The sequence below is a fragment of the Piliocolobus tephrosceles genome, chromosome 19 (assembly GCF_002776525.5).
Source record: "Piliocolobus tephrosceles isolate RC106 chromosome 19, ASM277652v3, whole genome shotgun sequence".
In the NCBI taxonomy this organism is placed as follows: domain Eukaryota; kingdom Metazoa; phylum Chordata; class Mammalia; order Primates; family Cercopithecidae; genus Piliocolobus; species Piliocolobus tephrosceles.
In genome coordinates this window covers 25,027,476-25,050,865 of record NC_045452.1, presented here as the reverse complement: position 1 = coordinate 25,050,865, position 23,390 = coordinate 25,027,476, and the positions used below count along the sequence as shown (strand labels likewise).

At 56.9% G+C, this 23,390-nt stretch overlaps 2 protein-coding genes and 1 long non-coding RNA gene across 6 annotated transcripts in view; 2 read left to right on the top strand and 1 right to left on the bottom strand.

The window, feature by feature from the left end:
• Window positions 1-6,875, top strand: part of TTLL12 (tubulin tyrosine ligase like 12) — a 24,078-nt gene extending 17,203 nt beyond the window's left edge. For 2 of the 4 annotated variants that reach the window (XM_026449449.1, XM_026449450.1), the window contains exons 12-15: window positions 196-264; window positions 854-992; window positions 1,569-1,635; window positions 6,548-6,875. In XM_026449449.1, coding sequence (XP_026305234.1) covers window positions 196-264; window positions 854-992; window positions 1,569-1,635; window positions 6,548-6,839 — 567 coding nt within the window. In that variant the 3' untranslated portion in view covers window positions 6,840-6,875. Of the gene's footprint in view, window positions 1-195; window positions 265-853; window positions 993-1,568; window positions 3,039-4,499; window positions 4,653-6,547 lie in introns of those variants that run through there. The other 2 variants (XM_023221794.2, XM_023221793.2) reach the window with 2 other exon arrangements.
• TSPO (translocator protein) lies at window positions 6,709-18,901 on the bottom strand. Its single transcript, XM_023221795.2, has 4 exons — window positions 18,803-18,901; window positions 10,211-10,421; window positions 8,432-8,567; window positions 6,709-7,142 (listed from the first exon to the last, which is right to left on the bottom strand). Exons 2-4 carry the CDS (start codon window positions 10,390-10,392, stop codon window positions 6,954-6,956), a joined length of 507 nt encoding a protein of 168 aa, XP_023077563.2. The 5' UTR covers window positions 10,393-10,421; window positions 18,803-18,901; the 3' UTR covers window positions 6,709-6,953.
• Window positions 12,917-15,895, top strand: LOC116418527. The gene is made up of 3 exons (XR_004228611.1): window positions 12,917-13,638; window positions 14,702-14,775; window positions 15,423-15,895. It is a non-coding gene; the product is annotated as an uncharacterized LOC116418527 (long non-coding RNA).
• Window positions 18,902-23,390: the final 4,489 nt, after the last annotated feature.

The following is a 23,390-nucleotide window of genomic DNA, read 5'->3' as shown; positions in this document are numbered from 1 at the left end:
ATGGGCCCTGTGCGGAGCGCGATGATGGGCCTGTGCGGAGCGCGATGATGGGCCTGTGCGGGCCGTGATGATGGACCCTGTGCGGGGCGTGATGATAGGCCCTGCGCGGGGCGTGATGGACCCTGCGTGATTTGGACTCTGTGCGGAGCGTGATGGGCCCTGTGTGGAGCGTGATGGGCCCTGTGTCTGTTGTAGGTGCACTGTGAAGAGTTCATCCCCGAGTTTGAGAAACAATACCCAGAATTTCCCTGGACGGATGTCCAGGTAAGTCCTGTCCTGCACACCATTGCAGGCCAGTGGGGCAGGTCCTGGGCTGGGAGCCTGCAGGAGCTGCTCTTCTCCCTCTCGGCTGGTGTGGGCTGGGAGGGACCTTTGTCCTCTGCAGTTGGTCCTTCTCCCCAGAGGCTAGCGAGACAGCGTGGGCTCCCCTCCCTTTCACCCTGGGCGTTTGTGAGTGTTCCTGAGAGGGAGGGAGCTGGAGGGGCTTGTGGGGCACCCCTGGGACAGCCGGAGGGCGGCAGCGCTGCCTGGCCCCGGAATCCCAGTCATCTGGAGACGTAGGCCGGGCCCCCATGTCCGGCAGCAGCATTCTGAGTGCTGTGTTGAGCTCCTTGGGGAGTAGGGAGCAACGGGGGTCTGAGGCAGGAGAGATGGGCAGATTTGCAGAAGGTGGGTGCCAGGAGTAAGAGGGCAGGTGCTGGGTGGAGGTGGCCGTGGCGAGGTCTAGAGACATGAAGATGTGGGAAGGGGTGACTTGGACCATGTGGGGCCTGGGGCTTGGACAGGGGCAGCAAACCCCCTATTGAGAGGCTGTTCTGAGCAGGCCTCGTAACTCAGCCTCCTGGGTCCCCAGGCTGAGATCTTCCGGGCCTTCATGGAGCTGTTCCAGGTGGCCTGTGCCAAGCCGCCGCCCCTGGGCCTCTGCGACTACCCCTCATCCCGGGCCATGTATGCTGTCGACCTCATGCTGAAGTGGGACAACGGCCCAGATGGTAAGAGGGGCGCCCCATCTCCTGATCCAAACCAGCAGGCGCCCCCTCTGCCAGCCAGCCACATGCCTTGAATCAGCCAGGAATCTGGGCTGGGGAAAGCCCTGGCTCAGCCCACAGGGAAGGGAAGTGCCTGCGGTGCAGAGACTGTAGGGGACGAGCTGCGGATTGGGCCTCTGTGTCAGGGAAGAGCCCACAGGACAGGGGACCCATGTGAAAGGCACCCTGACCCCAACCCACACCACCCTGGCTGGCCTCCCCTGTGCCAGACCCACACACTCTCCACCGCTGCTGCATGTCTACTTTGTTTTGACTAAACTGAACATCCAAGCTTAAAGGGCCAGGCTGTCATCCCTAGAGCTAGAGGCAGCCCTGGCCTTTCCTGGAGAAAGAGATGTCAGGCCAGACCTCCCCAACAAAGTCAAGAAACCCAAGTTCTAGGTCCGGGCTTGCCCCACTCATCCCCTGGGAATCAGCCCAGGTTCACGGCCTCCCCAGCATTTGCTGGGTCCCCAGGCCCTTGCCCCTGCAGAGTGAAGCCAACGAGCCTTCACACTCTGCTGCGCTTTTTGCCGTCAGGAAAGCGGGTGATGCAGCCGCAGATCCTGGAGGTGAACTTCAACCCCGACTGTGAGCGAGCCTGCAGGTACCACCCCACCTTCTTCAACGACGTCTTCAGCACCTTATTTCTGGACCAGCCCAGCGGCTGCCACGTTACCTGCCTTGTCTAGGCACTCGCTGTCCCCAAAACCTGTGCTGGGGACGGATTCCAGCCTCGGTTCTCTGAGCTGCTTCTGCAAAGGCCCCCATGCCCCTCCCCACACCAGCTCTGGGCATAGCCTCAGCCCCAGGCCTCTGTCCTCCCAAGCCATCCTCCCGGCCTCACACTCCGGGAGCAGCGTCCTCCTCCCACCTGTGGATCAGAGCAGGACAGTGATGCTGTCCCCAGGGCTGAGCACCGCCCCAGGCCCTGCCCTCACCCCTCACCACCATCCACGCACTGATGAGTCTCCAGTTTAGCCAAGGGCTTCGTTCCTGGCCTGGAGAATTTGTTCCTGGCTGCTGTGTTTCCAGGGGTGCTGGGGGAAGGGTTCCGTGGAGTGAGACAAGGTGTCCTCGGGAGCAGGGTTCTACCGGGCAGGTTTCTCTTCCGGGGTCTCTGCTCTTACGCATCAGGATGACCTCAGGATGGGTGTGGGGCCCCACACTGCACCCACAGGGCTCTATGCGACGGGGGCCCAGGAGCAGCCTGAGGCCACCACCCGGCAAGCCTGCCTTATCACCCATTCCAGCAAACCTCCTGCTGAGGTCCTGGCAGGAGGCCACCGTTAACTTCTCCGTTTGCTGAGGGTCACAGACCCCGACAGGGAAGTCAGTATCTGTCTTCCCAGTGGTTGCCCTGCTCACTGGGCACTCCGCGGAGTCCCGCCCTCGTCTGAGATGGGCCAGGATCCTTCGGCAAGGGGCGCCTGGGGCTGGGACTGGTTGTGAACGGCGGAGCACTGACAGAAAAGGATTCCAAGGAGAACGTCAGGTTAAAGTCAGATGCCACCTACCAGGGTCTACAGTCAAAATGTTGACTTTTTCTTATTTTTTAATGTATGGGAGGAAAATGTAAAATTCCAGTTCTTTTCTAATTGTGTTTCTGAAATTAGGAGTCAGCTGCCAGTCTTTTTGTGTGGCTGCAGTGTGCCTGGGCCCAGCTCACGGGCAGTGGGTGGCCTAACTTCCCAGGCAGGCGGGAGCTACTTCCAGAGCCTTCCAGTACGTGGGAGGGCAGGGCTAGGTGTGGAGGTGTCTCCTCTTTGAAATTAAGAACTATCTTTCTTGTAGCAAAGCTGCACCCGGTGATGCTGCCTCCTCTCTCCGTGTTGTCTGGGCCCCTGTTTACAAGCACACCTTGCCCTTTCTGAGAGGAGCCATGCTCTAGCCCCTGGAGAGCCTGTTGCAGGGGCAGGGCGGGCCCATCGCCTTTGGCAGCTCCTGGAGAGCTGTTGACATGCAGTCCCCCTTTATTGGTTCGTGCTGCAATAAAGGCCATCTTCTCTTCTGCCCTCCTTTCTCTTTGTTTTGTTTTTTGTTTGTTTGTTTGTTTTTGTTTTTTTTTTTTTGAGACAGAGTCTTGCTCTGTCGCCCAGGCTGGAGTGCAGTGGCCGGATCTCAGCTCACTTGAAAGCTCTGCCTCCTGGGTTTATGCCATTCTCCTGCCTCAGCCTCCCAAGTAGCTGGGACTACAGGCGCCCGCCACCTCGCCCAGCTAGTTTTTTGTATTTTTTTAGTAGAGACGGGGTTTCACCATGTTAGCCAGGATGGTCTCGATCTCCTGACCGCGTGATTCGCCCGTCTCGGCCTCCCAAAGTGCTGGGATTACAGGCTTGAGCCACCACGCCCGGCCCCTCCTTTCTCTTTGGACCCCGGAGCCACAGGCTCAGCCTGGCCTGTCACCCCGGCTGTTGCTGAAAAACCCCAAATACCAAGAAGTCACCCAGAAAAAGTGGGAGAAGAAATAAGATGGCCTTTAGATCGCAGGCCTCCAGCCCCAAAGTCTGATTTCTCTGTGCTGGATCATTTCCAGGCTGGCCAGGAGCCTCAGTCCTCGTGTGGCCCCGCAGCCCTAGTGGCCCTAGAGATAGCGGCCTCCCCACACTTGCCTCCTTGTCCTGGAGTGGGGACAGTGAGAATCCCTGCCCACTGGGGCATCTGCAGAGCCCCTGAGGCCCCTGCTGGGCAGGTGCATGGACACTGTCAGTGGGTGGCAGCAGCGCCACATGGTGCCCAAGGAGGTTAAGACTCAGAAGGCAGGCCAGGCATGGTGACTCACGCCTGTAATCCCAGCACTTCGGGAGGCTGAGGCAGGCGGATCACGAAGTCAAGAGATCGAGACCATCCTGGACAACATGGTAAAACCCCGTCTCTACTAAAAATACAAAAAAAAAAAAAAAATTGCAAGGCATGGTGGTGCATGCCTGTAGTCCCAGCTACTCAGAAGGCTGAGGCAGGAGAAACGCTTGAACCCGCGAGGTGGAGGTTGCAGTGAGCCACTGCACTCCAGCCTGACGACAGCGTGAGACTCCGTCTCAAAAAAAAAAAAAAAAAAGACACAGAAGGCAGAGCGGCCCGGAGGCAGGCTGCCTGGACTGCGCTGCTTCTCTCCTGAGCCTCCCTTCGAGGGAAGGCCTCAGGACTGATGCCCACATGAATTCTGTCCAGCTCAGCGGCCAGTGCTCTCACTGGTTCCCAGCTCACTTAAAACCTGGTGCCCAGGGAGCAGCTGGGACAGCCCCCAGAATCAAGACCACATGGTCCAGGCTTTCCGTGCTTGTAGATAGCTGTTCTCTGTCCCCACATCTCCTTGCACCTCTGCTCACTGCAAATGGACACCCCCAAGGAAGGGTGAACATGGAGACCCAGGGATTCCATGAGCTGGAAGACCAGCCGGCTCCAGGTGCTGAGGCAGTTGGCAGGAGATGTTTATCCCACTAAATACTTCTTCCTGGTACTCATTTGCAGCCTCATCAATCTGTGTTAAGAAGCCATCCAAAGCCAGAATCGACCAGCCACAGTGGTTCACGCCTGTCATCCCAGCACTATGGGAGGCCGAGGCAAGCGGATCACTTGAGGTCAGGAGTTTGAGACCAGGCTGCCCAATGTATTGAAATCCCATCCTACTAAAAATACAAAAATTAGCCAGGCATGGTGGTACGCACCTGCAATCCTGGCTACTCTGGAAGCTGAGAATTGCTTGAACCTGGGAGGCAGAGGTTGCAGTGAGCCAAGATGGCGCCACTGCACTCCAGCCTGGGCGACAGCATGACTCTGTCTCAAAGAATAATAAACCCACTCAGCATCAAAGCCTTAAGTCCCTAGTGGATGACAGCAGCTTAGAAAAGGGGGTAATGTTGTCTGTTACGAGCAGGGGAAACGTCGCCAGGCTGTTAAAAAGAAGCCGGCAGATGAAATGCTAAATGCATTCTCTTCTCGCCAGTTTTTCCAGGGCGTTTTTGTGGTAGTGCGTGTTTTGTGGCCAGCGGGAGCCATGTGGGATATTTGCTACAGATGAACAACCCCACGAGTTGGGCGGAGATGGCAGAAGTCTGGGTTGCACTTTCTCCAATCCCTAAGTGTCTGGCATGCACTCAGGTGACCCTTGACACTTCAGAGGATACCCCTGTGCCCTGCAGGGATGGTGCCTGCTCGCTGGCATGCTGGAGCAGGAGACAGCCTGGCCTGTAAGTTTCTTGCTAGCTAGGACCTCTCTGCCATCCGCTGCCTGGATTAATGTTGCACAGAGCTCTGGAGGGATTCAACTCTGAGCGTCTTGGAGAACTTCAGAAATAATAAAAAGGATACACAGAGGCTCCCCAGCTGGCTCCTCTGCACCGGTGAGCATCAGGAAAGCCATGTGGGCTGAGAGCTCAGCTGAGTGCCTGTGGCCACGAAGCTGTTAGGTCCTGCAGAGTGTGATCTGTCGGGCATCAAACTCTGCCAGAGTCGAGGGAGCGGGAGGCTGAGGGTCAGGATGGAGCGGCTCAGCCCCTGGGCGGGAGCCATCCCTTCTGTCAGAAGAATGCAGTCGACTGTCTGCTCATCTTTTCCCTGAGCTGTTCATTCTTTCGTGTGTGTGTGTGTGGATGTGGGTGTGGGTGTGGTGTGCGTGCGCCAGAGTGGATGGTATAGACAGAGTCTCCCTGTGTTGCCCAGGCTGGTCTCAAACACCTCGCCTCAAGCAGCCCTCCCGCCTCAGCCTCGCAAAGTGCTGGGATTACCGGTGTGAGCCACTGTGTCCAAGCTTTTGTGAACATCAGGTTACGTTTGAGGTTCGGGTCGGGAGAGGGCACAGGAGTTGGGGAGAAAGGAGAGGAAGCAGCAGCCACGGGCTGCTGAGTGATGGCAAGCTCTCTGTGAACATTTTGCCAGTTTGAATGAACTTAGCCGCCAAAAACAAAACGCCCAGCAGGTCAGGCCTGGCCGCGGGGAGGGAGCCGTAGGCTGTGTTGCCGAGTGCTGCATGGGTGTGGTGACCAATAGCAGGATGGGGGAGCGCTGCGTGTGGTTCTTGGCTGCCTATGGTTCTTGGCTCGTTTACTCCAAACAGCTGCCTGGAGAGGTCATGGGTCGCCCAGTTGGAAGTCAGGGTGAGGGAGTGAGTGGCTGTGACACCTCCAATCCTGGCCACTCTGGGCCAGCAAGGAGGCCCTGTCTGCTGGAGTCGGGACCTAACCTTTCCTGCCTGGGACACCCTCTTGAGCCAACTGGGTGTTTGTGGGGCTATCCCTGGTGCAGTGAAGCTGCCATAAGCCTGGGCCCCCGGGGGACGGGGCAGTCAGCACCCCCAGCTCTATCCTGGGTAAAACCAGCTGAGGGCCATGCATTGGGCAGGACTAGGCATTCGACAGTGGTTGTGGGCCCAGCCATTCAAGGGCCTGGGCTGAGCATCCCGGAAGCCATGAGAAGTGGACAGGACCTCCTCCCTCTGCCAAAGCCCACGGCCCCAGCTGGGTCTGCACCAGTGTGGGCTCCAGGGTGGCACCCAGGGCTGCTCTGTTCATCTCCTGCAGGGCTTCGGGAGTGTCCCAGGAAGCGCGGGGCAACCCCAGCCGGATCCAGCCCTGTGTGGAGAAGGCAGCCCAGGCGGATCCCGCAGAGACGAGCTCCAGTGCAGCCCCAGCTCCCCCTCTTCCCTGTGGCCGGGGGTCCCACCCAAGCAAAAAGGCCATGGTAAAGGAAGTCAAAAACTTTATTCAGCTTACAAAATTCCATGTTCCGAGAACATGCTCTGAGCATGCAGAAAGCACAGGACACTGCTCCTGGGTGGGGGCTCAGGTGGGGCCACCTCTGAAGCTCTGCTGACCCCCTGGGCCAAGGCCCTGACAGACTAGCAGGCCCAGTGGTTGTGAAAGCGTGACAGCCACCATCACTGATGGCACCTGCTGGTGCAGCTGCAGTCCCTGGTGGGCCAGGCACTCACTCTGGCAGCCGCCGGCCCCCACGCCAGCCACGGTTGTCCCGCCATACACAGTAGTTGAGCGTGGTCGCGAAGGCCAGCCAGGCCAGGTAGGGGTAGAGCAGGCGGGCGGCCAGCGGGCTCACCTGGTACCAGGCCACGGTAGTGGCTGTCGCTGCCCCACTGACCAACAGGAGATCCACCAGGGCCTGCAGAGATTGGGGGAGGAAGGACAGGGAGGCCTGAGGCACCACGTCCACCCAAGTGCGTGTCCCACTGCCCAACTCCTGCTGGATTTGGGAGTCAGGAGCCTCACTCACCCCCACTCCACCCTTGAGTGACCTGGCCAAGCCCCTCCCCCATCTCAGCCTCAGTTTCCTCATCTGTAAAATGGGAACAGTCCTGCGTGACCCATGCCATGTGTGGGGTGCACGTGACATGCCTGAAGTGAACTCGGTTTGTTCAAGGGTGCGGTGGTGGCTTAGAGAGGTCTTGCAGGTCCCTTCTCCTCTCTGAGCTCAGAGCCTCCACTGAGGGCAGCGCTGACCTTCCAGCATTACTACAAGGCCCAAACAAAAACCTGCTGTTTTTCAGGTACAGTGGCTCACGCCTGTAATCTCAACACTTCGGGAGGCCAAGACGGGTGGATCGCCTGAAGTCAGGAGTTCAAGACCAACCTAACCAGTATGGTAAAACCCTGTCTTAAGGCCAGGCACAGTGGCTAATGCCTGTAATCCCAGCACTTTGGGAGGCTGAGGCGGGCGGATCATGAGGTCAGGAGATCGAGACGACCCTGGTTAACACAGAGAAACGCCATCTCTACTAAAAATACAAAAAATTAGCCGGGTGTAGTGGGGGGCGCCTGTAGTCCCAGCTACTCGGGAGGCTGAGGCAAGAGAATGTCGTGAACCCAGGAGGCGGAGCTTGCAGTGAGCCGAGATGGCGCCACTGCACTCCAGGCTGGCCAACAGAGCAAGACACTGTCTAAAAAAAAAAAAAAGAAATCCCTGTCTCTATTAAAAATAAAAAAATTAGCCAGGCATGGTGGCATGTGCCTGTAGTCCCAACTACTCAGGAGGCTGAAGCAGGAGAATTGCTTGAACCTGGGAGGCGGAGGTTGCAGTGAGCTGAGATCTCACCACTGCACTCCAGCCTGGGTGAGAGAGTGAGATTCTGTCTCAAAAAAAAAAAAAAGAAGAAGCTGTCATGTAGAGGGGCCAGTGACCCTGCCCACACAGTACCAGGCTTCATGTGGGTTTTCCTATACAGTGGCCCCCAAACCCACCCTGCAACCCCTTCTGCCTTAGTAGCTTCCCTCACTGAAGGAGAGTCAGTAGAGGGGAGGCTCCAGGGCGTGGGCTGCTTAGAGCTAGAGAGACATGGCCTTTGGCCTCCCCTGGCCCCGCCTACAGATACTGGCCCAGTCTCATATGTGATGCCCCAGGGCCTCCAAGGGTTGGATCCAGGGATCAGGGACACATGCTGTAGCCACACTTACCCAGCCCATTTGTCGGGCACCAAAGAAGATGGGCCACGCCCAGTTCAGGGCCAGCTGCCCGGTGTAGAGACCCAGGGGAACCACAGCCTCCTCTGTGAAGCCTCCCAGCTCTTTCCAGACCAGGTAGGAGCCGTACCTGAAACAGAGGCCGTGGTTCAGACCACCATTAGGAACAAGGCCAGGAGGCTTGCCCACCTCCGAGTGACACAGTGACGGCTCATGCGTGACCTGTCACTGACGGCTGTGTGATCTCAGGGAAGTTGCCTGACCTCTCTGGGCCTTCATTTTTCATAGGGTTGCTGTAGGGATTCTAATTAGCACACTGGCAGTGCTTCATGCGATACCCAGCATATAGGACACTCAATAAATACCTGCCATTATTGTCACTGTCACTGCTATGAAGGGGAAGCACGTGGTGTGAATAGGTAGAAAGGAGGGTCTTAACCTAGCCAGGGCACTGCATAGAGGATAGGACATTTGGGCTGGGCCTTAAAGGATGAATAGGAGTTTTTCAGGGGAGGAAACAGGACATGCAAAGGCTGTGAGGCAGATGTGAGACCCCGAGTCGGTCTGTGACTGCAGGCTGAGGTCCAGGGGGAGGCCTGGTCCTGGGAGCGATTAACACAGGGCAACAGTAGCACCACCAGTAACAGTAGCCGATGCCCTCCAGCACTCACAGGAGCCAGGCCCTACCACTTCCCAAGCATTCACTCATTTCAGCCTCCTGATAATGCTGCAAGGCAGGCAGTATCAGCACCCCCTTTACAGTGAGGAGACAGGCACAGGCGGTGAAGTGACTGAGATCTCTTGGCAGGCCATCAGTGGATAAAGTCCGGTCGGCCGGGGCCAGAGCCCTGGCTCTCACCTACTCAGGAGGGGTTTGCCTTATCCAGAGCCACAGGGAGCCCCAAAGAGTTCCCCCAAAGAGAGGCTGGGACCAGTTGGTATAGGAAGGCCAAGCAGGGTGGGGTCACTGGAGCCAGGAAAGTGTGGGAGCCTGGCTGGGCAGGGCCTGGGCCGGAAGGGGTGAGGCCCAGGTGACACCCAGGTTCCAGGGCCTTATTCCCATCAAGCTGGGTGCCTGGCCTGGCCTCTGCTATCTGCCCCCTGGAGTGCCTGGCACCTGCGTCCCCACCCTGCATTGGGCTGACATGGAACCAGTATGCAGGGAACATTCCAGAAGGCAGTCAATTCCCCACCTCCTGGGTGCAGTCCCCTCTACAGCCACCAAGAGGCGCCCTGCCCCTCCCAGCACGTCCTTTCCAGATGGAATTCCCCTGGTCTAGTCCCAGGGGACTCAGGCCAGACTGAGCCTGAAGGGGGCTGTGCGGGGTCCACACTTGCAAGCCCTGTGTCCTTGGGAGGCCCCTTATCATGGGGGGGCGTTGAGTATGAATGAGATGAGGCTGGCACTGGGCAGGAGTTCAACAGAGGAGCTGCTCTTGGGGCTATCACTGCCGTTGTTAATCTTGGAGAGCATCCATGCCGCTGCCCAAAGCCAACCTTCACACACTAAGCCGGCTTCCGCCTGGAGCTGTGAACATGGCAGGGATGCCAGGGTGGGGTGGGCATCTGACCCGTCCCCCCAGGGGCCCAGGAGGAGAAAGTTCAGTTGTGCAATCAACAGGCCCACAGCTTCCCCACCCTGGCTTGCCAAATGGGGCTGGGGAAACCATGCCGTGGCCCGCGGCCTGCCTGGAGGAGACCCTCTGTCCTGGGCCAGGCCTCTCCTTGCAAAGGGCCAGGCTCATCCCCAGGCCAGCGCACGCGCCCACCTACCCCATGGCTGAGTAGAGCGTGCCCCAGACAGGGCCCAGCACCCAGTGAGGCGGGTGCCACGAGGGCTTCTGCAGGCCGGCGTACCAGCGGAGACCCTCGCCGTGGACAAAGCGGGAGCCCACGAAGCACCCCAGGCTGGGCGCCAGTGTGAAGCCCATGGCGGGCACCCAGGGTGGGGCCATGGCTGCTGCAGCTGCTGTTCAGGGGAGCTCTGAAAGAAAAGACAATCCTGGGTGAGGGCATTCCTGAGGCCATGGGGTCAGGCCTGTGTCTCCTCCAGCATCCCCGAAAGGCCTGTCACCCACAGATCAGCCAGTTGGCTTATCAGGAGGCGCAGAGATGTGCAGGGCAGGAGTGGCTGAGTGAACACATTTCCAGCCCTGCTCCTGCCCCAGCTGCCTGGCCTCACCTTTGTCCACCCTCACCTCGACCTTGGGTCTCCTGGCACTGACCCCTCCTCCCTGCTGCCTCTTCCGAGGCCAGTTTGGGTCCCCTCCACCAAGAAGCCTTCCCAGCCTGCCTCCCTGGGCCAAGTCCCAGCTCTGGGGGCTCTGCCGGGCCAGTGCTTTACAGTCCAGCACTTCACATTCACCTTTCACTCACTCGCTCACTCATTCGGTGACTGGTATCAGACAGAGTTTGGGTCAGATCCTTTCCTCACTGCCTCACTGTGACCTCAGGCAAATCACATCAACTCAGGGCCTCAGTTTCCCCCTCGGTAGAGTGGGATATCAATGCTTACCTACCTTGAACACAGCTCAGTGCACAGCAGCAAGGAGCGTCTCTACACAGCTGTTTCAGCACCCCACACGGGCCCCACTAAAACCACCGCCCCTTCCCCATGCACCGGAGATGGACAGCAGCCTGCCTCGGCCACAGTGCACTCTGGGCCAGGCTCTGCCCCGGCGGCAATATGGCTCCCACCCTGGCCTCATCAAAAAATGAAGGGCTAAAGTCCCATGTGATTCTAGGTGGAGAATCAGGGGTCATCTGCTCTTGTCTGAGACAAGAAGCCACACAACCGGATTTAGTTCCGCCAACTTGCAGCAAGGCCTGCTGGGGCCAGGGCTGGGACCCAGGGGGGCACGGGGTTGGGGAGGCCCTGAGTGGGCACAGACTGGGGCTGAGGGAGCCTGGACCTCAGAAAGGGACCCTCTGACCGGGGACCAGGGAGGAGATGCCACAGGAAGAACAGTGAGCACTTTCGCCCCAGGGGAACGCGAGAGACAAGCAGTCCGGGGGACATGGAGGCAGCCAAGTGGGGGGTCAGCAGAGACTGTGCTGAATGTGGGCTTCGGCAGGGACAAAGGGCAAAGGGCAAAGCAGGCCCCAGGGAGAAGGGGCAGCTGCTGGCCTGGGATCCATGGAGCTGGGTGAGCACAGAAGCCACCTCAGTGCCCAGCAGTCAGGGACTATTAAAGACTGGCCCCTCACAAACCAAGCTTTTGAAGGCTTTTTAGTGATGAAAAAGTTGTTCTCACTGTAACACGAAGGAAGCAGAATATACATAGACTACAGAATGACCCCAATTTTGGCAAAGAATGGATAATATAGATATGCTTTTTTTTTTTTTTAAATACAGTCTCGCTCTGTTGCCCAGCCTGGAATACAATGACACGATCTCACCTCACTGTAACCCCCACCTCCCAGGTTCAGGGGATTCCCCTGCCTCAGCCTCCCACCTCCCAAGTAGCTGGGATTACAGGCATGTGCCACCATGCCAGGCTAATTTTTGTATTTTTAGTAGAGACAGGGTTTCACCATGTTGGCCAGAATGTCTCGATCTCCTGACCTCAGATGATCTGCCTGCTTTGGCCTCCCAAAGTGCTGGGATTACAGGCGTGAGCCACTGCGCCCAGCCTAGATATGCATTTTTTTTTTTTTCTCAATTGTAACCAATGCATGAAGATGTTAGCCACAGTCATAATCGTAAAGCCAGCATTTCCAGGGAAATGGCTGTATGCCAGGCCAGGCAAGCTTTACCCCAACACTGGCCATGAACCCTCACCCTGCGAGGGAACGATGCCACCTTATGGCCGTCTGCCAACAGAGACCTGAGGCACAGGGCAGTGGAGACGTCTGCCCAAGGCCCCTCCACAGGCCAGCCACTCAGGATTCCAGAGTCCACCCTCGGCAGCAGGATTTATGATGCTAAGTTCACTATGTTACTTGTTTGCCAAAATATGTATAATGAACATTACTGTATTTTATATTTCAGAGACAGAGTGTCACTGCTGTCCAGGCTGGAGAGCAGCAGACCTCCCAGGCTCAGGGGATCCTCCCACCTCAGCCTGGAGGTAGCTGGAACTACAGGCATGCACCACCATGCCCAGCTAACTTTTTGTATTTTTTTGTAGAGACAGGTTCTCTCCATGTTGCCCAGGCTAGTCTCAAACTCCTGGGCTCAGGTGATCCTGTCACTTTGTTCTCTGAAAGTGCTGGGATTATAGGCATGAGCCACCATGCCTGGCCAGGGCCCTTTTTTTTTTTTTTTTTTTTTTTTTTTGAGAGTCTCGCTCTGTCACCCAGGCTGGAGTGCAATGGCGAGATCTCTGCTCACTGCAACCTCCGCCTCTCGGGTTCAAGCGATTCTCCTGCTTCAGCCTTCCAAGTAGCTGGGATTACAGGCACCTGCCACCACACCCAGCTAATTTTTACATTTTTTAGTAGAGACAGGGTTTCATTATGTTGGCCTGGCTGGTCTCAAACTCCTGACCTGAGTCGATCTGCCTGCCTCAGCCTCCCAAAGTGCTAGGATTACAGGCATGAGCCACTGCACCTGGCCTGTTTTAAAGGAACAATCAGAGTGTCAGGCATCCAGCACATTCCCATGCTGCCACTTACTATGATTTCCTCCCCTCCCTGGACCTCAGTTTTCTCACCTGTTGAATGGGGACAGTTACCCCATCCCCCAAGGTTGCTGCACAGATGAGCAGTAAGGATGGACATTCTTGGGGGCTGGGCATGTGACCTAGGTCCCGGCAAGAAATATTCCTGTGTTCTCCCTCCCCCTGCTTCTGCCCCACCCCCTCCCTCCTGCCCCACCCTCCAGCTTCCAGGGTACACTGCTAATGGGGTGGTAGTGGGGGTCCGATGTCACTACACATATGAAAGGCCACCTTCCCCGAGGCGGGAGGTACTGCTGAGCACTGGCCCTGCATCACCGCCAAGTGGATATGGAGCTCTGGACCACAGCCCTGGGACCACCTCCCAGCTTAGCCTGCCACTACATCCTCTCAGGTAAGCCCAGGCCCGCTCAGCCTGCTGCTCATCTGGGCAACTGAGACATAACCACCGCTCTGCTGGAGCCTGCGTGAGTCCACAGCTGAGTGACGTTGTGGGGGAACCATAAGGAGCCTCGTTCAGCCTCCGCCGGAAACGAGCCGGACCAGGGTGCCTGTACGTGCGTTTTCCCAGGACACCCCCAGGTGAGGCCCACCTGCCCCACACTCATGGCCCACTCTCAGTATCACAGGTGCCCCTGTCCAGGCGAGCAAGGTTAATACCACCAGCATAAGACACATGCACATCCAGAACCCCTTGATACCACACGGAAGCTCATGCACTTTGAGTGATGTTCATGCAACAAATGCAAACCCCCAGTGCACCATTCAGCAGCATTTGTATATTGCCATTGTTGTGCAGCCACCCTCTGTATCAAGTTCCAAAGCATTTTCAACCCCGAAAAGAAACCCTGTATCCATCAGCAGTGGCTCCCCTCCCTCCCCCCACCCCTGGCCGCCAGCAATCTGACTTCTCTCTGGGGACTTGCCCAGCCTGGACATTTGGTCTCAATGCAGTGTGTGGCCCTGGTGTCTGGCTTCCTTCACTGAGCGTCACTTTCTAGAGGTCCTCACCTTGTAGCATGTGGCAGAACTTCTCCCCACGATTCTGTCACCTGGCCCCAGCAGCACCCAGCCAGGGCCAGGCGCGCACTCGGAGCCCAGTAAATCACAAATGGAACTCACCCAGTGTTCCCGCTGACACGACCTTAGAGACCACCATCCAGGTCCCTTGTTGTACAGAACGAATTAAAGTCACAGAGGCATGGTGGCTTTCCCAAGGCCACAGCAAGAGAGCAGGGTCTGGAGCCGGTTCTGAGTCCCATGCTCACACTGCCAGCCCAGGCTGCCCCCTTCTCAGGCCTGGCTGTGGGTATGACCCACAGGGCCAAGGGGCTCAGAGGGTCTGCCCCACCGGAAGACAGGGTGGTCAGATGCCCCACAGGGAGAAAGTCTGGTGGCAGGCGGAGAGTTTCCTAGGGCCTCTGGGGAACTGCCTGGCTCCTGAATCGCCCAACCAGGGAACAGGTGGGCAGGGGCGGTACCTATCATGATGAGTCATGCTGGGCCGGGCTAGGCAGGGTCCAGAAATCTGCTCTGGGACGGGCCCAGGGAAGGCTGGGGTGGGCCAGGGGGCACACATGGCAGGGACGGGACTCGGGGTTCAGGCAGAGGGGTGAAGCCACCTATGCCCCTTTGTCTCCTTCAGGTGAATAGGGATCCAGGCCTCGGCTCTGCCTCCACCCAAGGCTCGTCTCTGGGCCGGGCTTCCCTCCACATCAGGTGGGTAAACCCGCCGTGTCTGCTTCTCAGGGGCCTGGGGTCGCTCAAGGGAGGAAGGGGTGGGACAACAACGTTTCCCTGAAAACTCTAGAGAAGAGAGGGGTTGTGGGTATCGGTGTGGGGCCACTAGCCCCATTTCCTCCAGGGGAAGACAGGGCCTCAAGGCTTGGACCTGAGATGAGACCCTATCAGCCACGAGAGCCCCTGGACACGCCACAGGTGAAAATGCCCTGCACGGAGCAGTGCCCCCAAAATAGGGGCAAGATCGGGGCAGGGTAGAGGGCGCAGGACGTGGAGGCAGGAGAAGGCCCCAGGCTGTGCACGGGCCTCTGGTAGGCAGGGGCCTGCATGGTGGAGTCCGTGCTCATCCCGATGGTCACCGCCTCATTTAGTCCCCACAGCGGCTACAGGGGACTAGCTGCTTCTCCCTGAGCCACACGGCCCACTTGGCCTCCATAGTGGACTCATGACTTGTCCCATTTTCCAGATGAGGAAACTGAGACATGAGAAGTCACAGAACTTTCTAGGTCTGAGTGACTCCAAAACCCATCCACCCCTCCCTCTGAGCCGGCCTGCTCTGGGCTGCGTGGCCACTTGCCAGCATCTGTGTCACCGCCCGTCTCAGCCTCCTTCCTCATCTGTAACAGGGCTCATAAAGCCTGCAGCGCCAGGATTGGACCCACAGGCCCCAGGCCACTCCACCCCACCTGTGAACTGCGCCAGAAGGTTCTCTCAAGGCCAGTAGCATCGCTCTCTCCACCTGTCACAGCAGCATCCCAGCCCCCACTGAGCATCAGGCCCTGCAGGATCTGAGCCCTCCCCCACCAAGGGTGGGATCCAGGGTCTCCAGGTCTTGTGAGACTTCACTCCTGGCCCGGAGACCCCAGACCCAGAGCTGCCCCAAGGTATCTCATCTCCTGGGCCTCTGTGTCCCCATCTGTGAGGTGGTGGTCAAGCCAGTGGGTTTCAGGGTATCTTTCTGTTCTTGGAGACCTCCCTATAGGTGACCCAGAAGGCCAGTCACAGTGGCTCACACCTGTAATCCCAGCACTTTGGGAGGCTGAGGCAGGCAGATCACCTCAGGTCAGGAGTTCGAGACCAGCCTGACTAACATGGTGAAACCCCGTCTCTACTAAAAATACAAAAATTAGCCAGGCGTGGTGGCAGGTGCCTGTAGTCCCAGCTATTCAGAAGGCTTAGGCAGGAGAATCACTTGAACCCAAGAGGTGGAGGTTGCAGTGAACTGAGATTACGCCACTGCACTCCAACCTGGGCCACAGAGTGAGACTCCGTCTCAAAAAAAAAAAAAGAAAAAAACCGAACAAACAAAAAGCAAAACTTAACTAACTAAAAAAATAAGGCGATCCAGGAACAGAATAAGGAATGTGTCCCTTCTCTGATCCCCACCACCATCCCCCGCTGCACCCAGCTCCCCTGAGCCTTGTCTCTCCAGTGAAGCCACCATTGTCCCAGAGACTTGTTTTCAGGCTGTTTTTCGCTCTTCTTTTGTTTTTGAGACGGAGTCTCGCTCTGTTGCCCAGGCTGGGGTGCAGTGGCTGGATCTCAGCTCACTGCAAGCTCCGCCTCCCGGGTTCACGCCATTCTCCTGCCTCAGCCTCCCAAGTGGCTGGGACTACAGGCGCCTGCCACCTCGCCCGGCTAGTTTTTTATATTTTTTAGTAGAGACAGGGTTTCAGCGGGTTAGCCAGGATGGTCTCGATCTCCTGACCTCGTGATCCGCCCGTCTCGGCCTCCCAAAGCGCTGGGATTCCAGGCTTGAGCCACCGCGCCCGGCATTTTCAGGCTTTCAAAAATGACTCATGGCTAATCGTCCTGACTTTGTGTGCGTTTTTCATTACGAAAGTAACCAGTGGAACAGCCCACAGGTCTGGAAAAATCTACAGCCAACCTGGCCATCGAGTGGCCTGGCAAAGGGTAGGGTGAGGGTGGGGTGTCCAAGGGGAATTGGTTCTGTTAAGAAAGACTCCTTCCCTTTCCTTCAAGGTTCGGGGGTTAAACTTTTTTTTAGTGAAAAATAAAGAAACAGCCTGGCCGACATGGTGAAACCCCGTCTCTACTAAAAGTACAAATATTAGCCAGGCTGAGGCAGGAGAATCACTTCAACTCAGGAGGCAGAGGTTGCAGTGAGCCCAGCTCGAGCCACTGCACTCCAGCCTGGGCAATGGAGCGAGAGACACCAACTCAAAAAATATATATAAATAAAAATAAGAAATTAAGAATGACTTCCCTAGTGTTCCTGTGGTTAAAAAAAAAAAAAAGACTGTTTTAAACAAAGAGAGCACATCCAGGCATTGTTTGCACAATCAAAAGTAAAGAAAACACAAATAAGCCAGAAATGGTGGCTCACGCCTGTAATCCCAGCAGTTTGGGAGGCTGAGGTGGCAGGATCGCTTAAGCCCGGGAGTTCTGTAGGAGACTGCAGTGAGCTATGATTGCATCACTGCACTCTAGCCTGTGTACCAGAATAAGACCCTGTCTCAAACAAACAAAAAAAAAAAAAAAAAAGAAGGAAAAAAAGAGAAAGAAAGAAAAACAAAACAAAACAGAGATTCAAAACTGAAATACTGAAAAAGCCAAAGTGAAAAGTAGGCTCCCTCCCTGTGATCCCAAGCCCTTCATGCCACCTGGAGAACCCGCTGTGAATACTTTCTGGTAGATCCGGCGAGACATGGTGCCTCACGCCAGGTACAAGTCTGTACAGACAATAGGACACAGCACGTGTGCGCACACACACACAGACACACTCCCAGGAAACAAAGTGGCCCTCGGGGCACAGTGGAGGAAGCAGGCTGGGATCAGACTGCACGGGTCCAGGCCCTGGCTCCACCACGCCAGCTGCATGACTCTGGACAAAGGCTTCTTTGGTAAGCCTCAGTTTCCCCCAGTTTCCAGCACTCCCCTGGGAGCCCAGGATTCCCGCAGAGCCTCCCTGTGGGGCTGCCAGCAGCCAGGTGGAGACTCAGGGACCTCCTTCCCCTGCTGGGCTAAGGCTGGCTCTCCCGCCCTTGCTACACAGCCCCTTTCACCGCCAGTGGAAACCTGCCTCGCTGCCCTGTCTCGGGCCCCACCGACTCCACAGAGACGCCGGGCCTCGCCCACGTTCTGGCAGCAGGCCTTCATGGGCAGGGCTTGCTGTGTGCCAGGCGAGCTGGGCAACTGCTTCCTGTACGCCACCTCCCTTAATATCCTCGCCCTGCCTGAGTCCATTCTGGGACAGCCTCAAGTCCTGTCTCTTCTGCCATCCAGCCCAGGGCACACTGCTGGTATCCTGTAGCACCGGCCCCCGGCAGGCTGGCCAGAGGGGCTCCAGGCCCACGCCAGGCCATGGCCTCTGGAAGCTGCCCTGGCCAGCAGTGTGTTCACAGCAGGAAGCCCCCGCTTCTCCCACCTGGGCTCCGTCTTTGCAAGGGGCAGGGGAAGCAGACAGGTCCCAGAGGCTGCTCGGCTCAGAGTAAGTCCCGTCTAGGCTGCAGCGCACCTGAGCCCCGCACTGGGAATCGAGGGCCAGGGGGCCTCTAACCGGCTTTGGGCAAAAAAAAAACTTCCCCGATCCGGGCTGTTCTCCTCCACTATGAAACGGGGTGTCTCGGGGGATCGGGATCCTGCCCGAGGTCTCCCAGGCATTCTGAGACCCTGAAGGGAGCTCCGCCTGGGATTGCCCATCCGCGGAATGGGCGGGAGAGGGAGCGTCGGCCTCTCCTGGGACCGCGCTTCCTGCAGGAGAAGCAGGGGCGGGGCGTGGCGGAGTTGTCCAAGTTTCCCCTCCCGAACCCCCAGTCGGAGGCGGCCCGCGCAGGAACCCCGGCCGCGGAGGCCCAGACCCGGCTGCCCGCCGCCTCCGCCCCTGACCCGATAGCCGAGCCCCAAGTGCTGCCCCGGGCCGCCCCCTCGGGTGTCCAGTCCTCGGCTCCGGCCTCAGTTTCCCTCTGTCCCGTGGCGCTGTCAGAGTCGCAGCCGTGCGGGCCCCCACTTCCCGCTGCCCCCTCCGCGTCCCGTCCTCACTCACCAGCGGCGAGGGCACGCTCCGGGAAGGGCACTGCCTGGCAGGAGTTAGCCAGACCGCTGTGCCTGCATCCGCCCCGCCCCTCCCAGCCGCCAGGCTCCGCCCCTCTCAGCCGCCCGGCCCCGCCCCACTACCCGGCCGCGCCCCGCCCCGCTCCGCCCCGCCCCGCCTGGCAGCCCGGGCCCTGGACCCACTGGCATCCCCGCGGGACCGGGAGCTCACTCAAAGCCACCTCTCCCGCGGGACGCGCTTCTGCCTCCCCCCGGCCGCGAGCGAGTCTCTCGGCTCCTTCTCCTCCCCGCGGTGACCGGTGATGGCCGCCCGGTCAGACCCAGCACCTAAAACGTTGCCGTGTGTCCGCCGGCGGGTCGCTTGTGGTTTCTTCTAGTCTCACTTTTCCCATCTATAAAATGCGGCAACAAGACCGATCTCCGAGTGGGGGATTACCTCTCCTGAGGGCAGGGCCCTGAGCGTCCTCCCGCTCAGCAGCCTTGGCCCCATTTCCGGAGCACCCCAGTTCCTTGGCAGGGAGGCTGCGCGCTGCACTCTTAGTCCTGGCCCAACCACTTTCTGACTGGTTCTCTGGGTCTCCATCTCCTCATCTGTAAAATGGGCACAAACTCGTGGGACTGATGAAGCCACAAGGCGGTGATGCAGGCAGGACACCCCTCAGATGCTCGGCGCTCAGTGAGGGGAGACTGCCATCATCACAGTCCAGACGTGGCCTCCAGCTGCCCAGGTCCACTCCCATGCAGGGCGTGTCCAGCCCCAGGCCCTTGGCACTGTGGCTGTCTTGCTGCAGCCCAAGGCTGTCCCAGCTCCCTCCAGCCAACTCAGACTGGCAACACCCCTCAGCCTGCACCAGCCACATTGGGCCAAACTGATCCTGCAGGGGCCAAGAAGAACAGTGGCTACTTCTACCCAGACACAGAGGCCGGGAGCCTCCTTCCAGCCAGGCTGCAGTATGGCTTTCCTAGGACCTGGCATTGTTGCCTTTGTGAGCCTCTTCCTCTATTAAAAGACAAACATATATAATCTATTTTTGACTGTGTTGACCTAAAGACAAGGATAATCCAGGCTTGGTTCCATTCATCATTCATCTTTTTCTTCTGGTTTTCTTTCTTTCTTTCTTTCTTCCTTTCTTTTTGAGACCGAGTTTCGCTCTTGTCTCCCAAGCTAGAGTGCAATGGCACAATCCCGACTCACTGCGACTTCCGCCTCCTGGGTTCAAGTGATTCCTCCCTCAGCCTCCCAGTAGCTGGGATTACAGGCGCCTGCCACCATGCCCGGCTAATTTTTGTATTTTTAGTAGAGATGGGGGGTTTCACCATGTTGGCCAGGCTGGTCTTGAATTCCTGACCTGAGGTGATCCACCCGCCTCGGCCTCCTAAAGTGCTGGGATTACAGGTGTGAGCCACCGCTCCCGGCCGCTTTTACTTTTTAAAAATTCTTTCTGGCCAGGCGTGGTGGCTCACGCCTGTAATTCCAGCACTTTGGGAGGCCGAGGTGGGTGGATCACTAGGTCAGGAGTTCAAGACCAGCCTGGCCAACATGGTGAAACCCCATCTCTACTAAAAATACAGAAATTAGCCGGGCATGGTGGTGTGTGCCTGTAATCCCAGCTACTTGGGAGGCTAAGGCAGGAGAATCTCTTGAACTCAGAAGGTGGAGGCTGCAGTGAGCCGAGATGGCACCACTATACTCCAGCCTGGTGAAACAGCGAGACTCCATCTCAAAAAAAAAAAAAAAGAAGAAATTCCTTCTTAGACGGGCATTGTGGCTTACGCCTGTAATCCCAGCACTTTGGGAGGCCAAGGTGGGTGGATCACCTGAGGTCAGGAGTTCGCGACCAGCCTGACCAACATGGTGAAACCCTGTCTCTACTAAAAATACAAAAATTAGCTGGGTGTGGTGGCAGGTGCCTGTAATCCTGGCTACTCAGGAGGCTGAGGCAGGAGAATCGCTTGAACTGGGAGGCAGAGGTTGCAGTGAGCCGAGATCACACCTTTGCTCTCCAGCTTGGGCAACACAGTGAGACTCTTTATCAAAAAACAAAATAAAATAAAACAAAAATAAGACACACATGTGGCTGGGTGCAGTGGCTCACGCCTGTATTCCTAGCACTTTGGGAGGCCAAGGCAGGCAGATCATGTCAGGTCAGGAGTTGGAGACCAACCTGGCCAACATGGTGAAACCCTATCTCTACTAAAAATAGAAAAATTAGCTGGGTGCGGTGGTGTGCACCTGTAATCCCAGCTACTCAAGAGGCTGAGGCAGGAGGATTGCTTTAACCCGGGAGGCGGAGGTTGCAGTGAGTCGAGATCACACCTCTGCACTCCAGCCTGGGTTATAAAGCAAAACTCAATTAAACACACACACACACACGTGTATACATTACAATAATAATACCAGGTGTGCCCATTCCCCAGGTTATGACCAGAACATTACCAGCGTCCTAGGAGCGCCCTGGTGACCTCCCCAGTGATTCCTCCCCACCCGAGAAGTCACCTTTACTTTGACTTGGATTGAACATGCCCTTGCTTTCCTTTAGGGTTTTATGAATCCCACCCAGGTGTGTTTCGCTGAGTACTATGTGTGCAGAGAGGCAGCACACCCCCGGCTGGGGCAGAACAAGCGCCATGGCCAGGCCAGAAGACTCCCGGAAAGATAAACTCAGCTGAGTGCCTGGGGTACAGGTTGGGACCAGCCTCTGTGGGCACTGACAAGAGCCCCCTCTGGGGCAGGCAGAGGGTATGGCTGTGGGTGGGGCTCCCCTGTTCGGACATTGAGCAGAGCTGTGGCATGGACATTCAGCAGGAAATGGTCAGGGGCATGAGCTGTTCCGTCTCTTGCTTCTGAGCTCACAGTGCCCTGAGGAGCAGGGTGCTCAGACCTCAGAAGCAGGGTGAAGCCTGTCAGGTGGGCCATGTGTCCTCAGCAGACCCAGGCAGCAGGGCAAGAACAGGGCTTCCTCAGCCTGTGATCGGGACCAGCCAGGTGCAGGCAAGAGTCTGGGCCAGGGCCAGGCACAGTGGCTCATGCCTGTAATCCCAGCACTTTGGGAGGCTAAGGTGGGCAGATCATGAGGTCAGGAGATGGAGACAATCCTGGCTAACACGGTGAAACCCCATCTCTACTAAAAATACAAAAAAATAGCACGGCGTGGTGGTGGGCACCTGTAGTCCCAGCTGCTCGGGAGGCTGAGGCAGGAGAATGGCTTGAATCCGGCAGGCAGAAGTTGCAGTGAGCTGAGATCACACCACTGCACTCCAGCCTGGGTGACAGAGTGAGACTCTGTCTCAAAAAAAAAAAAAAAAAAAAAAAGAATCTAGGCCAGGCTCGTGGGGCATTCTGTACCTAAATGAGCAGCATGGCAGCAGGGATGTTGGTAATGCCAGCTCTCAACACGTCTCAAGTCATGCTGCTCCCCACTGGACGTGCTGCACAGGCCGGGTACACACACCATTCCTGGATCTTTCTTCACCACCCCTGGGGATGCCCCCGCCCCTCCTGCATGGGTCTTTATTTCCTGGATTTCACATCTTCCTCCTTCTTGGTCCCCCCTTGCTTGTGTTGAGCCTGTCCTCCGGGAGTTCTTGAGAAAGACTGCCCGGAAGGTAACATTGCTGAATTCTAGGATCCTACCCCATAGATGGCTGACGCTTGGCTGAGCTGGAGCTCGTTGTCCTTCAGAATAATGAAGAGACGCTGCCGGCCAGCTGCAGTTGAGCAGGCTAAAGCCATTCTGTTTCAGGAGCCTTTGGTTCTTTTTTGTTTTGTTTTTTATTTTTTTGTAGACACAGTGTCGCACTATGTTGCTCAGACAGGTTTCCAACTCCTGGGCTCAAGCAATCCTCCTGCTCTGGCCACGCTGTGAATCCTTTATATGTAACCGATTTTGTTCTTCCTGGAAAGTTTTGAAGATTTTGGGCCCCAGAGTTCTGCAATTTCACACTGATATTCCTCTATGTGGGCCTAATTTTTTTTTTTTTTTTGAGACAAGAGTCTCACTCTGTAATCCAAGCTGGAGTGCAGTGGTACGATTTCAGCTCACTGCAACCTCTGCCTCCCAGGCTGAAGCAATTCTTCTGCCTCAGCCTCCCGAGTAGCTGGGATTACAGGCGAGCTCCAACACACCCAGCTAATTATGGGGCCTCATTTCCTCCACTGTGCCCACACTCAACAGGCGCTTTCCTGCTGGAAGCTCATTCTTTACTTTTCAGAAGTTGGATTATTTCTTTGATTTCCTTCCCTCTATTTTCTCACTTCTCTTTCTTTTCAAATTTGTGTTATGTAGCAATCACTTCTCTTTCTGGAACTCCTCTTACTCAGAATGTAGGGCCTCTAGGGCTGTTTTTCTACGGTTGTTTTTCTAACTTCCTTTTCTCTTTTTTTTTTTTTTTTTTTTTGAGAGAGAGTCTCACTCTGTTGCCCAGGCTGGAGTGCAGTGGCGTAATCTCAGCTCACTGCAGCCTCTGCCTCCCCAGTTCAAGGGATTCTCCTGCCTCAGCCTTCCGAGCAGCTGGGACTACAGGCATGTGCCGTGACACTTTGCTAATTTTTGTATTTTTAGTAGAGACACGGTTTCGCC

Coding starts and splice junctions, on each gene's coding strand:
- TSPO (XM_023221795.2), bottom strand. CDS start 10,392: ATGGCCCCACCCTGGGTGCCCGCCATGGGCTTCACACTGGCGCCCAGC. Junction 8,568..10,210: donor ACGCTCTACTCAGCCATGGG/GTAGGTGGGCGC, acceptor CCTCTGTTTCAG/GTACGGCTCCTACCTGGTCT. Junction 7,143..8,431: donor GTGCCCGACAAATGGGCTGG/GTAAGTGTGGCT, acceptor CAATCTCTGCAG/GCCCTGGTGGATCTCCTGTT.